The sequence below is a fragment of the Orbicella faveolata genome, unplaced genomic scaffold (genome assembly GCF_042242905.1).
Source record: "Orbicella faveolata isolate gen_17 unplaced genomic scaffold, um_ofav_v1 contig_35, whole genome shotgun sequence".
In the NCBI taxonomy this organism is placed as follows: Eukaryota; Metazoa; Cnidaria; class Anthozoa; order Scleractinia; family Merulinidae; genus Orbicella; species Orbicella faveolata.
In genome coordinates this window covers 13,934,349-13,952,117 of record NW_028301564.1, presented here as the reverse complement: position 1 = coordinate 13,952,117, position 17,769 = coordinate 13,934,349, and the positions used below count along the sequence as shown (strand labels likewise).

Genomic DNA, 17,769 nt, shown 5'->3' with positions numbered 1-17,769 from the left:
GCTTTTGATTTGTCGAGAACGCGAGTAGCGGAGCCGTAAGGGATTGGTGAGGAGTCGAGTTGAATCGATTAATTCAGTACTGGTTTTGTTTTTCGAGCCATGGAAAAATGAGTCATACAAGTCTGTAGTTGTTATTAATTTACAAATACACTCACTTTTTAATTACAAAAAAAAAAAAAACAACAACAACAACAACAACAGCGACAAAAAAACAAACAAACAAACAAACAAACAAACAAAGGAATATTATCCAAACGGTAAATGTTTAAAGCTGGCGTGAATTGCCAGACTCAGCAGATTCAGTTTTTCTTGCTAACGACAAAGACCGTCTTGCTGTTTAAGATTGCTTGTGATTTAACTTGTTGTAGACAAGACGAAAGCAGCAATAAATATGAAGTGTCTTGTAGCAGGAAATTAAACATTGAGTCATAAGCATAGTTAGTACTCTACTAACTATGGTCATAAGTCACGTCATGAATTCTCTGCAACTAAACGAGATCTGATTTGAAGCTATAACGGATTGTACTGTAGAACCCAGTACTACTGGACTGAATGCCGAGCTAACTATCTCAAGTCAAGTTTTATGGGAATCTAAAGGTTAGCATCCTATTCTTCTTGCAGCAAAACTTACGAGCCACGGCCTCCCCGTTAATAGCTATGTCCATTTACGCGTGCATTAGAGCACGGGTCGAGAGTCACTCTATCCTCATGGTTGCCCGTAGAAGTCTTGACTATATGCATCAGGCTAAAACTGCGCCCAAGTCAGGAGTTGCAGTTGACACAGGCATCGTGAGAAGGATCGTGAGGATGGTGTTAACGTTTGGACATAGAGTTGTATTTATGCAGTTAAGGAGTGTCAGCGAGAGTTGCTGGTCATTTTCCAGTTGAATGCAGTAACTGTTTTCAACCGCAACATCTCGTTCTCGTACTCTTTCTTGTCGGTCAGATTACACGTATACGAAAGCTCTGCTTCGCATATTAGATAAAACAGTGAATCTTTTTAACAAAACCCGCAGCCACTGGTGCGAGAGTTACATTAAACAATGCAATCTAAATATAGAACTACAATAGAGGTGGGAAAGAAACCCGAAAAGAAGGTTGGGGACACGAGCACTTAAAAACAAAGTCACCCAGAAAACTAGTTCTATGAAATAAAAAAAGAAATCTTCCAAGAAAAAATAATCCTACCGAGAAAAGTTTGTAAGCCCGGGCTTACTGGCTTAAAGGGAGCTACGCCCCTGGTATATCTACTGTATCCGTAAGTGTATTGAAGAACTAGATGATGATAATGATGATAATGATGATGATGATGATGATGATGATGATGATGATGATTACAGTTTTATTATTATTTACCATGGATTCGTCTCATAATGCACAGAATAAGCAAACACGTAACAAGAATAGAAGACTTGACGTGAGATTATTAATTAATGTTCAAGACCTACGTCTTTATTCCTGTCGAGTTTTCTGCTGTTGAAATGAAGTACATTATTAAGTACGTACGGTTGGCAAGAAATAGTTATATCGTTATTTTCTACACATGGCTACACTTTAAGCTCAGCCCGTTCTCCTAGGCCTGGGCAAAATTATCCTTCATAATGAGGTTGCACCCTGGCAATTATAAGTGGCTTGTTAAGGTCTAGTAAGTTCGTCAGTATCAAGTTGCTTCCTCTGTAAGTGACGATCGACCAAGTTGAATGAAAAAGCCTAATATGAACTTCTGAAATGTTTCAACCCAGGTCCGTGGATCGAGTGGCTTTCACAATTACCGCACCCTTCCCCTTCCCTTCTTTTTGGCGTCTCCGCACCTTCTCCAAATCTTGGAGCGACAACTGAGCTTCCTGCTTTCTCGAGGGACACTTGTGTGATTCCACGTCGATGACGAAATATTAATTTTCAATTTCTCTGACTAGATGCCATTGTTAATTACCAGGGTAAGGTGGTGGCGGCTCTCCAACATAAGGCAAATACGTCGTTTCAAGTTGCACTTGAAGAGGTGTTGCGCTTTCTGAAAAAGTGCTCCCTTCGAACTGTGGGAAAGCTAGTTCTGCCTGCAGCGAAGGCACTGGTACAGACTGTTGCATGTCGGGAATAGCAACTGTCATTGCCGCTGGCTGCTCCTGGCGCTGGCTCCCAAAAAGGTACTTCCGATCTTTGCAGCACAAAACTAAAAAGATCACTCCACCAATGACGAAGGTCGCGAGGAAAAAGAAGCCAACAAAAGCACTGGCGTTGAAAGCTGGAAACAACAGCAATACATAGTAGAATGCCAAAATAATAATAAAAAAAATAAACAAATGAATTTTACAATTGACGTCAGTTTTCATGCGTCTGTCCCGTTATTGGTCATGAATTTCGTCATAACATTGTCAAAGTAGCTGCAGGCTACTTTGACAATGTTATGGCGAAATTCATTGTCAATAACAGGGCAGACACATGAAAATAAATAATAAATAGACGAACGACCGACCGAATATAAATAAGCCAATGTAAAACGGCATTTTCTCGGGCAGATCCGTGCTACAAGAAAGAGACGACCGACTATGGTAATGCCCACCAAAAAATCCTGACAACTTAAGAACTACAGGAGATAAACTGGAACCGTACAACCATAGAAGTCCGCTAATTCTGGAACTTGCTTTATTTGTTTTTGTATGTTTATCTTTGTGTTTATTATGATTTGTTTGTCCAATTAGGAGATCTTGTTGCACTTCTGAACGCCTGGAACACCCAGACCAAGCCCTAATGCCAACGTCTTGAAGACTGGAAACTTAATTTTTAACTGTTAAGTATAACTCAAGAACAAAGGGTTTAAATTACCTTCAACTTCTTTTAAGAGGGACAGCAATACTGCGGAGTAAAATATATAATAGTCTCAGAAGCATCGCAGATCAAAATCTCGATTTAAACGAATAGCTTTCGTCGCTGATATAATGGACAAACACCCTGATGTTATCATAAGGCAATTAATATTGAAACGTTTTTACTTTCGTTTGAAAATGAGTCTTTAATAATTTATAAATACAACTGTTTCGTTAGGATTTAAATGAGATATACCGTAATTTACTACATTGAGCTGTATTGAGCTTAATTACGCCATTGGTGTTCGATAGATAGCTACAGGTTATGATTTTTTACTAAATACATGTATGTTCTATACGTAACAACGAGAAAATTGCTTCGTAGAAATTAATTGTATTTTCCTGAACGGCTATTTTAGCAGGAGGACTGGACAATTCAACGCGCGAACACTGAAATTTGCCAAAGAATCAAATTCCAATTAACCTATTTTACCTAATAATTAGTTACAACCGGCAACAAATTGTTAACCCTGGTGATTTCGCCATTGATTGTAGCATTAATACTTCTGCTTAGCTTTGTTTGTAAGATAAAAATCCTTACTTGCCGGTCAAAGGTATTATTCAAGGCCGGGACAGAGTTTAAAGGAAGATTTTATTTGACTGGCGAGCCCATTCTGGTTTTAACCATTTCTAGAGTACTTAAGCTTAGCTAGGGGACGAAAATCACCACAGAAACTTACCTAAAACAACACAATTTTGAAAACTCTTCGTCATAGCTCCAACACTGATCAGATTTTCTTTTGCAACTTCTTTTGTGTAAAAATATTGCTCCCTGCCGTTGCTTGTGTGAAGATTTTCGAGCTTCTGGCTGCAGCTGTAATTGTTATTGAAATGAGCTATTGAAATGTGAAAAACCTCAGATCATAATCGCCGAACTCGATTTGCTTCATTAGCTGAGTGTTTTTCGTTATGCCTGATTTTAAACAAAACCTAGCTTTATTTTTAATTTCGGCCACTATTGGACAAACTAGAGCCTCGACATGGAGATCTAACGGTCAGTGGATAAATAAACACGATACGCAATATATCATGTTGTGTCGACTCAAAGGTAAAACTGTATTTTTTTTGCTACTCCCACTGGACGGATGCTAATCCATCGCAGGGTTACCCCTTCCCCTCTAAAATCAACATTAAATTCGCTGGTGTCTATGCGTACACCTGGACGTATAGAGAGTCTTTTATGAAGGTAAAATGACTTACCTGAAATCACGACACAAATACCTCGGCGACTGCTCGAACACAGACCCTTAAAAGTCCAGAGTTATGACGGTTAGTGCGCTGTGCCTTGATCACTGACACTCCTAGTATATATACGTTTTTCTACAATTAAACCACTGTTTGGATTCTGGACCATGCGCACCAGATAGCTGCCTAAATCAGAGTGAAATGGCTACACTACACTGATATGCAGAAACAGTTTTCAGATACTATAAGATGGTACATGATACTACAAAAGTCGGCGATGCTTCCTCGCCAGGGTAGGGTGGTGGAGGTTCTGCTTTAGGTGGAGGCGCTGTTGGTGTCGGAGGTTCTATGATTTTGGGTACACAAACTGCTTCAAAAGCTTCCTGTTGGCTCTGTAGATAAACCGTGGGCAAACCTTCTGGTGTCGATCCGTTCGGTTGGGGGGTGATTGGATGAAGCTCTTGCACTGACAGTTGTAAACGTATTTACTGTTGTGGTTCCTGTGCGGCTTCGCGTCGTCTCACTAATGCATGCGGCGACCCCCCCGAAGATACAACCTACGACGCGCACCATGATGCACAAAATAACGATGGCCAGAATAATATAGCTGATGATATAACCAATAAAGAACGCTGAAAAAGAGCCGATAAAGATAATGTACAACTTGGTAGGCTTCAAAACATTATTTTGAAATAACTCTCTAGATTGACCACTGGAGTCGTATGGAGGCAGCGGGTTCAAGTCGTGTTCTGACCATTAAGCTGGAGTCGTTTCCAGGAAGACTCTCGTTCAACTCCTCGGTCATGCTTGTAAATAAACTGGTCTGCCTCCCTGCCAATTGGGATTTTTAACCATGTTGGTTCTTTTGCATTTATTTGTTTCATCATTTGTTTCTATTGGCCCTGAAAAGCCCCATTGGTGGAGTGGTCAATTAAGAAACTTATTTATTTATTTGTCTGCCTGCGCAGCACTTCAACTGGAATGAGGTCCGATGAAGTAATGGGCCTTTTAGGCTTGGTGCAGAATCCACCACACATCATGTTAAAAGAATGCGACGACTCCCTAAACAAAACCGACTTTCTATCAGTCAAGCTTGGAGGAGTACTAGATTGTGCCATGTGACTGTACATGTTTGCTACAAGAAGCCTATTTCGAAAGCCGACAAAGGGATTTTATAAGTTGGGGGGAATAAGAAAACACTTGGTGAAAAAGAGTTGTCTTTTTTAATTAATGAAAAATAATATACCAGAAACAGCAGTGATAAACACTGTATTCCAATGCATTTCAGAATTTACTTGACGTTTCGTATGCTAGTAGTGAACACACATTTTCAAAAGTGACCGCTACAATTTCAAATGTATGTTGACTAGCATACCAAACGTCAAGTCCAGTATTGAAATACGTAGGAATGCAGTACAGTGCTTATGTGAAGCGCTGTTTGTGTTATATTCTTAATCAAGCTATGATGGCCTAAGAACAAGATGAAAAATAGCTGTCTCTTAGAAAAAGAAAGAAAACAAACAAACAAACAAACAAAAAACATTTCATCGAAGTACAGCTCAGCACCTTCAACTCCTTTGAAAAGAGTTAGCAAAACTGTAAAGAGATGCAAAACATGATACGCTTAGAGGAACATGCGATATTATAGGAGATAAATAAAGCAGACACTTCTCCAAGTTTTAGGCCTATGCGTTTCGTCGAAATGTTTTGCCCAAATTTACAGAGCCCGGTTTAAGACCAATATGGCGGTAGGGTAAGCATCTGGACGAACACTTACATAAACACTTTTCCTACTACTTTAACTTCTCAAATCACTAAGATTCACGCCGGATAAATATATGTTTTTTTAACCAGTCACGCACAGCCATTTCAAAGTGACGTTATTGTGCTAAAATCAAAGTTGTAGTCTGATATATATTTAGAAGTTTATAACGTCACGTGAAAATGATCTATCGGATCGTTCGTACATGTATTTTGGTAGCAGTCGCGCGTGGACCAGGTTTACCTAGTCCCTTAATGAGGGGGTGATCAGTTTGGCTATGCTTAGGCCGCAATTACGCCCTCGACCAGTAAAACAGATTCATTACGGGCTTTGCATAAAATTAAAGTCTCTTCTAGCAGACAGGCAGAAATTAACATAAACAATTTACGACTTTTAAAAGACTGGACAAATTAGTTGTTTCCGGGATGAAACAGTTCGTGATGTATCTGATTGGCGTTTCACTTTGACCGCTTTACATAAGGGAAGCTCGATTATAAGGACGCACATGTCAAGATGAAGAAAACAGACTCAATCGCTTTCTGAAGACACCGGGAAGCGGTCTTGCTCATGTACAGATTTAGAGCAGCGAGTTAAGCGACTGACAATAACATTATTTGAGCGATCGCCAGTAATTGATCGATAAAGAACAAGTGGAAAGCTAGCAGCCAGGTTACATGCATAAGAAGCACCCCTAAGTCAAATACGCACGCCCTTGAGTTCAGCAACGCACAGACCGGCGGTCAATAAAATTCAAATCCGCGACCACGGGAACCACTGCTATCTGATGAAATGCTGTACTCAATAATTCATCCGGAAACTATTTATCCGACAAGCAGCCAGCGAGTTAGCCTTACTGCCTATGTCATGGCCGCCCCCCCCCCCCCCCCCCGATAGCCTCAAACTTGGCGGTAGTACTTTCAAGTTATACTGTAGAATAGTCAGCGATGTCTTTCGAAAAGACTTTGCACGTATGACATCATGTAATCTCATGTAATGTGGTAGTGTAGTTCCACCCACTCATTTACTGCTTTACGTCATATATATGGTTGTCAATTTTAAAAGTAGATAATCGCGACATGGTCATGGTGTCCCTGTGTTGTTCACTCGATTCGAAACGGCGTGTGATAATATACAGATGACTAATAAATCAACCAGCAGTATTTCAACTTACAGTCTGTTGTCTTTCAATCGCAAGGAAACGTCCTAAATCTGGATCAAAGCCCGGGGGGGTTACTTTGGGAATTTCTGGGAGGGGATGTGCCGCTGGGACCCTGAAACCCTTAGCCTATACTAGAGCTAGTTCAGCTGAACTTTGCTAACCTATACTAGAGTAAACTCCCCAAATCCCCCCGTCTATCGACACTGTTGAGGCTGATTTGCGTAAATTTAAACTTGCGGATTTGATTTTTTTACTTTGTTGGGTGGTAATTCCTGGTTTCCTTACTCAAGGTAAAATTTTCAATCAAGCAGTCAGTTTTGTGAAAAATGATGCCCTATTCTAGACCCAAACGCTCTGATTTATATACCCTATCCTAGAGTAAACTGCTTGAAAACCATACCCTTCACAGCGGCACATTCCTATATAGCCCATATATGGCAGTGCTCCCCCCCCCCCCCGGGGAACAAAGTAACAGATATAACTCACCCAGGAAAACGAAGTTCAAATTGTTCTTCATATTTGCACCGGATATCATTTCATGAATCAAATGAAATGAAAAACAGAATTATCGTAGCGACCATACAAGGAAGTTAGTTTAGTTCTACGATCTGTTGACTATTGTTGTGACACATACAACTGCATATTTATTTCATTGACCCACGCCATTAATAAATTAGTTAACTTAATTAATTATTTATAATTTATCGCGCAGACGTCTATGTAATGCTCAATCGCACGTAAGATTTACATACACAATTATAATGCGTTGATAAAATTTAAACCTGGAAGATAAAATGACATTACTTTAAACTGAAGCCCCTATGAAGTAAAAAATAATTGCTGCTAATTTGAAAGGCTTTTCAAAGTAAAGAAGAATGACGTTTTCCTTTTTGGAATATCTGTTTTCGTTTTAGAGATATTTACGTTTTTGTATCATGCAAATGAGGAAAATGATGACGTCATAAGTAGTTTCGCTTAATTTAAAAACAGGAAAACTCTGAATCAAGAATATCTTTAGAAATATTGGAGCAGTGTTCTTCAAACTTGGCACCAGAACTGTATTTTACCGTAAGTCAGACACCACAATAATTTTCCAGTGTAGCGCGGTACATTGGTAAATGTTAAATAAAGCTCATTTGAAATCCTTTGTTTGTCGTGTAGAAAACATTTGGTGCGTTTCTATCGCCCAACATTTCTCGCGATATTTAGATTTTTTTTTGTGATATTTAGAAAATATTTTGAGAATTTCCTAAAAGATATTTAGGCGATTTGACGCAATCTTTATGGAAAGGCCTACGTTTGAGTAGGACATAAACGAACCTTCGGCGTCGACTCCTCCGGCCTTACCTAGATCATTTTCAGAGACAATTAGACGTCCTTAAACTTTTCTCATGGAACTCACAGTAGGCTGGAATATTTATGGTAAGTCGTAAAATTGTTTCTCTTCGGCACAGATCGTCTTGACATGCCGTAATATTAGGCTTGAGTAGCCTGAACAGAATCAGTGACTTGCTTCCTACGTTTGAGCTACATGTGTGGCCTTATTTTTCTGAAATCAAAGTAAATATGGTTTAGAATATTAGATGGTGTTTAGTCTGATGTGATATGCCTGGAGCAAAGAGTAGAGTTAAATAAATTTCGTAATAATTACATAACTGGGTTGCGCGGCCTCCAGTGTTTCAGACATAATTTACATAAGCTTAACCTCATGAAAAGTTCATCTTAATAAATCTTACGAGATAATAAAAATGTCGTTTGTAATCTTAATTGTCATATAGACAAAGTAACTCCTCCAATTGGTCGCTTTTATTTGATGCAAAGGACTAAATACAATCAACTGCTGCCCTTTCCAACAAATAAAAGCTAACTGCAAGCAAACAGTGCTTTCGGCCTTCTGCGTTCTACATTGGGCGTTCGGTACTCTGTAAAATATCCCTGCCGATGACGAGGTGGCCAAAGTCAGTAGTGAAACTGTCAACAACATTCGAGGAGCAAACAAAGCCAAGAAGGAACTACTTTAAAAAAGAAAATAATTTTCATAACCTTAGTTGCAGGACATTAAATGTGGAGTAACAGTTAACGTTTCTGAAAGTGAGGAATGATCATCGCAGTAAATTTTCCAATTTAAGCAATTGGAAAGAAGAAGCCTGAAAAAATCAGGGCTTCAGCGGGATTCGAACCCGTGACCTCCCGGTCTTCTTTCCAATTGCTTAAATTGGAAAATTTACTGCGATTATCATTCTTCACTTTCATCTACAACCCCAGTTAAAATATGAATTATTTCATATGTACTTCATATCAGTTAACTTTTCTGTTGACAGAAATGAAAATCTCTTAAAACAAAATATTTGGAACGCATTAAATTTAGAGATAATTATTCATATGTAAAACTAATATCTCGACAGTTAAAGGGTCACAGAGTGACTATGAACTTTATCATTTGAGGGTAGAGACAGAAAGAGGGTTTTATTCCTTAAAAATTTATCAGTTAAATAACTATTGGTATGAATAATCATTAAATCAGTTGACATTTAATAAAATTAAGTTTGTTGTACTACATCAATTGAAACCATAAATTGCTATAGGCTTAAATGTTGAATATACATGTTCAAATTAACAATGTAATTTGAACAAAACACAACAGTAACATTCATTAAATTAAGCATGTGTTCTTATCTTACAGGTCTGATATTGGTCGGTTTGGCAGGGCAAATAACAATTTCTCAGAGTGAGCGACTTCTTATCTTTGTCACACTGGTGTTTGTTTGTTTGGTTGTTTGTTTTTAAAACCAGCTGGCAACACTTCCTGAAGTAGCTGGTAAATCTCTCTTGTGCAGTAAAGGTCGACAAGTTAGGTGTAAAATCAAACTATTTATAAGCACATTTGTATAAGTCATTTGTCCTAATCATTTGGATAATTAGTAGAATTCTGCTGGTACACTAATGTAAATGCAGCAATCTGATTGGCAGAGCTATTGCACGCTATCAGTCACTGAATCACTATTCTTTCTTTTCAACAGATTGTGTCACTGGAAATGATCCAATGCAGGTCATTGCATCAACATCTTACAGCAGAGCCATTCAAGGCCTTTACTATCCCTTGGACTATCACAACAACTCAGAATGCTCATGGCTGGTTAAAATTGAAGACAAATTCGACTTTCCATTTGGAGGTTATGTAATTAAGGTTATGTTCAACGTTTTCGAGATGCAAGCTGGATTTCCTAGTTGTCTACATGATTACCTTGCGTTTTATGATGGATATTCGGTAGCATCTCCCCTTCTTGGATCATACTGCGGTACAGTCCACCCTGAAGTTATTTATTCCACCGGAAAAAACCTGTATCTAAAGTTCCAAACCGACAACACACAATCGCTTCTCGAGGATTCAGCATAAGTGTTTCAGTGGTTGAAGCAGGTACTAACAGTCAGTACTGACATGTAAATCTTACTGGGTTGTTCCGGAAAATATCCATACGGTTTTTTTTTTGGTTTGAACCCTTTCCCCCTTCCCCTCGTCCCCCTTCCCTCTGTCCCCTCCCCCTTCCCTCTACCCCCTCCCCCTTATCCCTAAGGAAATTCCAGTTTTGTTTCCTACTTTCGTTTAAAAATTTTGGCTTTTGAGCCACCCTCTCCCCCTCCACCCTTGAATTTCCAATAATGCTCCATGGGCTGGTTATGGATATTGTTTTATAACCACTCGTTTACTGTCAATTTCTAGTCAATATATAACAAGTTACAGAATCTCACAAGTTTAGAGCTTTACAATCAGTGATGGAAAACATTGGTCCATTTTCTTTTTTTAGTGTTCTTGGGTAAGTTACTTCACTAAATGTCTGTTAAACTATTAAAACTACTATAGTTATGTAGTTTGTATAATTTTCAAAGTGATAAGAACAAAAGTTTCACTTGTACCTTTACGCAGACTGGTTTTTTATGCACAACAATCTTTGTTCTCATACACGTTTCCTAAGAATTTTAGGGAAAAAAGGCCCAGAAATGCAGGCTTGAGTGGGATTTCAGCCAGCCGTGCCACCCCCTCCTCCCCTTGGCCACCACTCCTGCAATACAGATGAATGCTCTTCCAACTGGGCTGTCGAGCCTTTTAAGTAACCTGTATGCATGGGAGCTGGTCACTTTGTTAATTTACGAATTTTACCTGGAAAACCACTGCCGTTATGTACCCAGTTTACTAATAGACAGACTGTAAACAGAAAGCCTGAAAACATTTCAAGCTTGAACGGGATTCAATGTCATGACTTCTGCAAAACCAGTGCAGTGCCTTACCAGCAGCTGAAAGTCTTTCCACAGCCCTCCCCCACCCCCCCCCCCCCACTTGCAGTTTGGCTCCTTATCCTCCCTGCACAGTTAAAATTTTGCTTGCTATTTTAACGAACTCAAGACACAATAGAGAGTCCGTGGAAAGACTCCTTTTTTTTTTTGCATGTGAAAAAAAAAAAAAAAAAAAAAAAAATGAAAAAAGGACATCATACCTAGTTGATATCATGTATCTGAACTGCAGGTGAAAGCTTTATTAAATGAAAGACCTCAGTTGTGTGCGCATGTTAAGCAATTGTCAATAACCTCAAAAAAATCACTCTTGAACGAGATTTGAGCCCATGACCCATGACATATAGTAAAGAAATTAGTTTTTCTTAAATTTATTTGCAGAAGAAGCCCGTGGGATATGCCGTTTTCCATGGCAAGTAACAGGTCGGATTAGAGTTGGAGGTTCTTCTGGTACAATATTCACTCCCGACTATCCTGTCCCATACCAGGATTACACAACCTGTGGTTGGTTGATTTACACTCCTGATGGAAAAAGAGTGAAATTAACGTTTACTGATTTTGAACTTGGCAAAATCGTTGTTGATGCAAAGGACAATTTCTGTAATCGTAAATCTGACATGGACCATGTTGAAATTTCCGAGGGCAACTGGTTTGGAAATAAACCTCGAGGTAGTTACTGTGGAAAAAAGAGGCCCTTTGATGTTTATTCCTCTGGACGTCTCATGTGGGTTAATTTCCGTGCCAGCCGGGATGGTGTGCAAGCAAACAAAGGTTTTAAAGCGCATTTTGAAGCCGTTGATCTGCGTAAGTTTACAGCTGCTTTAACAATTAACTAATGTAACTATGCAGCTTATGTTTAAGCCACGCTGACCGTCCTTGCTCTCACAAGTCTTAAATAGCTCAGATGTAGAGCAACTCGACCAGAACTCGGAATTCTTTTTCCAAGTATGCCTGTGTCACTGAAACGAATCAATGTTTCAATGGCACTTTTCGGTGAACTTCATTTAAGTTAGTCTGTGACTGAGTCCGTTTGTCTATTTGTGTAACTAGTAAGAGTATTTCTGATAGGAAGCGTTAGGTTTGGAACTAAAATATATTCTCCTTTCGTTCCATGCACGAGAATAACAATCCACTATTCTTTAGCTTACTATGTCTTTCAATAACACACGATCTCTGCTCATTTCATGGGTGCATTTTCGCTGCCATCATAGATCCCTCCCCCTGGAGGTACTCCCTCGTATGGGCTATATAGGTTTGTGCAGCCCCAAAGTGTATGGTTTTCTAACCGTTTTGTTCAGAAATAGGGTACCAAGTTTGGTCATTTTGGTTATAAATAGGGTATAGTCTTTGCGCTCTAGCCTTGATTTAGTTGTGTTTCTTAGAAGAAGATAATTTTTCATCATTATCGACAAGACCATAAACTAAAGAGATACAGTTTTTCATCACATTTCGGAACGCTGAGCGGAGAAGGCGTTAAATATACAACGAGCATCGGTTCTTTTGGACGCGCAAATTACCAGGTGTTTGGAAATGTAATGAAACACTGTCTCGAATGTTTGGTATTGTATGCCATCATATCTACTGAACGAAAACTGGAAGAGAAAAAAGAAAAAAAAAATTGAAAAACTACGCTAATATAATGAACACGTGTTCAACCCACCTGACCAGCACCCCTATTTTGGGTATTGGAATTGATAGTTTAAAATTGCTACGTCAGGATATGCCAAATTAATTTCTGCGTTGCAAAGAATTCCCTTACAAATCGCAAATAATATTTTCCTTACATAGAAAAAGACTAAAGAGTTAAAGACACGGTAAACATTACGAAAGATAAACTTGAGAGAAACTTCACTTTTACATTTTCAGCTTCTGACGTTGTCCTTTGAAAGTTGCGATTTATACCCTCTTCCTTAAAGTTCGCCGATCTAGCTACATCATGGTTACCACAGACATTCGTTTTCAAAATTCCCTAACTTTTCCCCGAAAAAAAAATTCCCTGACCAAATAAATTCAAACTGTGAGATAAAGTAGCTCCCTTCAGCCTCTACTTACAGCACTCCTTTCCACCCATTTGTTTGGGACTGATTGGTTTTCAACAAATTGGTCCTCTTCATCAAGGAAAAACATCGTTACATTCACAGTGACCAAAATGTTCTTCCAGCCTTTAGTGGTACTAAATCACCGGTTTTATAATTTCAGTTCTGCCGGACCTTCCTCCAAAATATCGCTTTCCCTGATTCGAAGTAAAATTCCCTGACTTTCCCCTGACCTTGGAGAATCGTATGACGAGACCTAGGGTTGTGGTAACTCTACTACATTAATCGTATATGTACATTTGTTCTTAGTTTACGATGAGGAGCATTGTCTACCAGGAAACGCCAACAATCTGAATCTGAAGTTAACTGGTTCGTATGGAACTCTACAAAACCCTGAGTACTACCCCCCGCAACTGTACTGTGAATGGCTCATCACTGTACCAAAGGGGAACATTGTAGAGCTCAGCTTTGAAAGACTTGACTTGGATTTTCAAACAAGTGAGTTTGCAAGTTCATGTGGGGATTACGTGCAAATTCATGATGGGAACTACGGGGAAAGTGATACCATGGGTACTTTCTGTGGTAATGTAATTCCAAAGCCACTGAAGTCAATCGGTCGGTATATGTACATTAGTTTCCACGCTGACGTTTTGTACGATACACCACGCCGGGGATACAAGGCCACATTCAAAGCTGTGACGAAGCAATTCTGTAAGTTGGCTATGTTAAAAGTTAGGTAATATATTAAGCAATTAGATTATGAGCTCGAGATTTCTGTCGCGTGATAGTTGAAATCAAGAGAGCGAATAATCTCATTGTTTTAGTGTAAATCTACTAGTCTTCAAAACAACATCTACATCCTCTACACAGGCATTTCGAAAATACCAAGAAACGGCTGTCACTTTGTTACAAGCGCACTGCTACACTCCGCACTATCTATCACAGAATAGATAGTGAGTAGCGTAGCCAATCAGAGATCAGCATTCGTGATAGAACGCTAGCAGATTTATACTACTGATACTGACTAGCATGCTATCACATTTTCGCAATAAGCAACTTATAATCGGTTTAAGCCCCTACGGAGAGTTGGAAGTATGGCCTGGATTTTGAAAGGCTCTTCTTTCTAATCCATTTTATCCGATTTTTATTATAAGTTAACTACAACAGCTACAACTGACGGACCCCGAGGTTTGGTTTACTCTTGCTGACCTCCTCAAATCAGATCGTTGTCTAGGGTGTCATTACGGTCAGGGATCAAATCCACGAATATCCATGAGTGCTCTCTTTGTCAATATGAATAATATAATAATAGAGAGATTAAGCATGACGTTACGGTAAAACGGCAAACGGCAAAAATGAACCTTTTTTCCTCTGTCTTCAGCTGTATGTACAAAAGAGTGAAATTATTTGTATTTGCGGTGAACGGTAGGAGACGTTATTCTATTTATTCTGTTCTGTTCTTTTTTTTTTCACGGATTAGAATAAAAGAACACAAAATCAGAAGTCATCTTTGCCGTTTGGCGTCTGCTGTAAACGTCATGCTTAAACTCACTCATGTTCTAACGGAAGAAACGGCAGCCTATTCTACAGATTCCTGTCATGTTTTGAGACAGTCCCTTATTGTAATTCTCTCAATATGCACATGCTATGTTTTCACTTCAATGTTAGGTGGGTTCTGCTAATTTGGTTGTTTCTAACCTTTTCCCTTTAGCTGCTGTGGCAATAGCGATAAATGTCGTTGTCAGTGTAGTTGTCGTCATTATAGTGGTTTGCTATGTCATTTTTCTTGTAAAACGAAAAAAGACGACGGCTAACAGAGCAGCCGATGTAGAAATTCCAATGTCAACTACCACCGCTTCAGCTTCCCGTACTACGCAGCCAGGAGTGGCAGAGGAACCGCATCATCCAGCGGAAAACCCCTTCTCGTCAGTAGCTTATACTTCATCCCCGAGAAACCTACCACCCCCTGATTATCCATACCCATTAGAGCCACCACCCCCCTACCCTGGGAAAGAAGGAGAACCACAGTATCCACCCCCTGGTCAACCATATCCATGGCAACAGAGTAGTGGCAATGCACCTGTCACTGAGAGTCCATGAGCTGCGGGATCAGCTTCCAAACACAGAAAGATTTCGCTGTTTCACCTCTTGGGTTTCTAATTAGATCAGCGCTAGACTGGTCCGCCTAGACTAGCCTCTGTCAGCTATCCGCGGGCCAGTCTAACTGTAAAAACAAAAAATAAGACATGAAAAATAAAAATTTAAAATTAAAATGTAGGAACCAAAATAAAGATTATTGTTATTGTAGAGATTGTTGATTGTTGTTGTTGTTGTTGTTGTTGTTGTTATTGTTGTAAGGGGCCGAATTAATTACGACCATCTCGTTTGCAAGCTACTGATAGCAGAAAAAACTGACCCGAGTCCACCCGCACTGCTTGGCGATTTTTCTGATTGACAAGAACAGTTAACGTCCTCAAAACCAAGGAGAAACCTTAGCTTTAAGAAAGATCGAAATTTCAACTCTTGTTGCCTGACCTTTGAACTGACTGTAACGCACCGCGCCTTCCGAAAGCGACAAATCGATGAACATATAAACAGGATGTTAACCGGAGCCCCAATCACTATAAACTTGCAGTTTGTTCTACACGACGGACAAAACCTGAGACCAGGGAAAAGAGGATCGATTGAGTTTGTTTTTCTATGTAGCGTGACGTTAAAAATAGAATTTTCGCGGGAAAATTCAGCCTGCGTAATGGTCACAGCTTAAATATTATATCCTGTGGTACAACTAACTATCAGGAGCCCCTGTAACTATCTTAATTGGATCTTTCAGTAAATAATGGAGAAGAGCCACACAAAGTCGGACAGTAAAGTAACATTCTTCGCTAAAAATTTGGCGGGAAATATTTATGACTGAAGATTTTCATTGGACATTTGCGAGACCATTTACTTCGCTTTGCCTGTAGACACCAATGTTAACTAAACTGGATATTGATAACAGGGAAAAAGGCTATCGGAAAAATGTTTTTCTGTGCAAGTAAACTGCGGCACTTTTGAAAACCAACTCGCTGAATATGGCTAACATCTGGGTTCCATTCATTAACGATCAGGAGGCAATATTTGGCACCTCGTGAGAATTACAGTGAAAGACCTCTAATATACCTCAGTTGGCTGATAAGGGAACAAATATTATCGCACAAAAATAAGATTTTCTGGAAAATGTACGAAGTATCTTTGAGGCTCACCCAAAGTTTCCCAAAATTTCAGCCATTTTAGACTGCTTGAGCTGCTTGAGAGGCCAAAATCATGATGTAGTGATATCGCGAAGAAAAACGAAGGCCTGCCTCGGTAAATGTCATGGTTGTTAATCTTTTCGGATATCTTTTAAACTGTGAAAAGATGTAGGTAAACGGGCGACTTCGATCTTTTGGTTCTACCCGGTTTTCTCTGACAAATTATTGTCAGAGAATATTACTTTACTTTTTTTGGCTGTTGTCTATTATTTAATTAAAGATCCCCTTAATGAAAGGATTTCAAGTCGATCCGGCGCCCTAACCACTCGGCCACGCTGCCTCCTCATTTTTCTTGGCTAAGAAGAAAAAGACTTAGTATGTCATTTCATTTCTGTAGGACAGTAGCGTTTTGACTGCCGCTCGTACCGCAGGTGCAGCTGCTGTATACGAGGTGCCCTGTCTGGTCCTGCTTACCATCTCGACCATTTCATTTGATTGGAATTTTTTTCTTACTTCCCCAAGTTTTCTCCGTCTCAGGAATCCCACTCCGCATCAACTTCTCTCCTACAACCCTCAGGAGTATTCACCCCCGTTAACTCCCGAGTACCCCTATCCGGGTTCCTAATGGTTTTGTTACTACATCGGATTGCGTAACCCATGCAGTTGTAAAGCTACATATTACCACACCTTGTTGATATTGCTGTGGTTGTTGATGATTATCCGATGGGATTAACATAGGCAAAATAAACATTTCCAAGGCACCTTGTGGATCAGTCTAACAAGCAACAGCAAGCGCTGTTTTATTTCCTAGCAGTTTAATTTTCTTTGCTCTTTTCGTCAGGCAATTTCCCAGCGAAAATTCCAAGCCGTATGCGCTGTCTCAAGCCAACATGTGTAAAACAGAATCACCATAAGTGATGTCGGTGATTTTATTGAGCTCCATAACTTCAGATCGTAATAAGTCTGCGTTCGAACCTAGTGGCTCGTCAGGCCAGCGATAGGGGTATTTATACTCCCCCTTGGAAGGGATGCTAGTCCATCGCAGGGTTACCCCTAGCATTAAGGACGCCGACGTTCGCGCGAAAATGTTCCAGTCGACAGATTTTTTAAAAATTTTTTTACAACAGTCAGATAATGAGTTACTTGTGTCACCGACTTCGTTTCAGAGATGAAGCGTGTGGAAAACTAGTATGTGTGGAAAACTTGGCGCGCGTAAATCAGCATCGTCTCCAGGGTTTTT

At 39.6% G+C, this 17,769-nt stretch overlaps 2 protein-coding genes and 1 pseudogene across 2 annotated transcripts; 2 read left to right on the top strand and 1 right to left on the bottom strand.

Annotated features, from left to right (window-relative positions):
- Positions 1-4,262: 4,262 nt before the first annotated feature.
- On the bottom strand, positions 4,263-7,487 carry LOC149103419 (uncharacterized; annotated as a pseudogene).
- A 2,125-nt stretch (positions 7,488-9,612) lies between these two features.
- LOC149103418 (dorsal-ventral patterning tolloid-like protein 1) lies at positions 9,613-10,497 on the top strand. The gene is made up of 2 exons (XM_089274349.1): positions 9,613-9,698; positions 9,991-10,497. Exons 1-2 carry the CDS (start codon positions 9,635-9,637, stop codon positions 10,365-10,367), a joined length of 441 nt encoding a protein of 146 aa, XP_089130475.1. The 5' UTR covers positions 9,613-9,634; the 3' UTR covers positions 10,368-10,497.
- Positions 10,498-11,298: 801 nt separating this feature from the next.
- Positions 11,299-15,605, top strand: LOC110049331 (tolloid-like protein 2). The gene is made up of 3 exons (XM_089274334.1): positions 11,299-12,064; positions 13,606-14,007; positions 15,008-15,605. Exons 1-3 carry the CDS (start codon positions 11,878-11,880, stop codon positions 15,394-15,396), a joined length of 978 nt encoding a protein of 325 aa, XP_089130460.1. The 5' UTR covers positions 11,299-11,877; the 3' UTR covers positions 15,397-15,605.
- Positions 15,606-17,769: the final 2,164 nt, after the last annotated feature.

What these genes read in the sequence shown, in the direction of transcription:
- LOC149103418 (XM_089274349.1), top strand. Translation starts at nt 9,635, where the DNA reads ATGTGTTCTTATCTTACAGGTCTGATATTGGTCGGTTTGGCAGGGCAA. An exon ending in GCAAATAACAATTTCTCAGA is followed by an intron (nt 9,699 to 9,990) that starts GTGAGCGACTTC and finishes TCTTTTCAACAG; the next exon opens with ATTGTGTCACTGGAAATGAT.
- LOC110049331 (XM_089274334.1), top strand. Translation starts at nt 11,878, where the DNA reads ATGGACCATGTTGAAATTTCCGAGGGCAACTGGTTTGGAAATAAACCT. An exon ending in TTTTGAAGCCGTTGATCTGC is followed by an intron (nt 12,065 to 13,605) that starts GTAAGTTTACAG and finishes ATTTGTTCTTAG; the next exon opens with TTTACGATGAGGAGCATTGT. An exon ending in AGCTGTGACGAAGCAATTCT is followed by an intron (nt 14,008 to 15,007) that starts GTAAGTTGGCTA and finishes TTTTCCCTTTAG; the next exon opens with CTGCTGTGGCAATAGCGATA.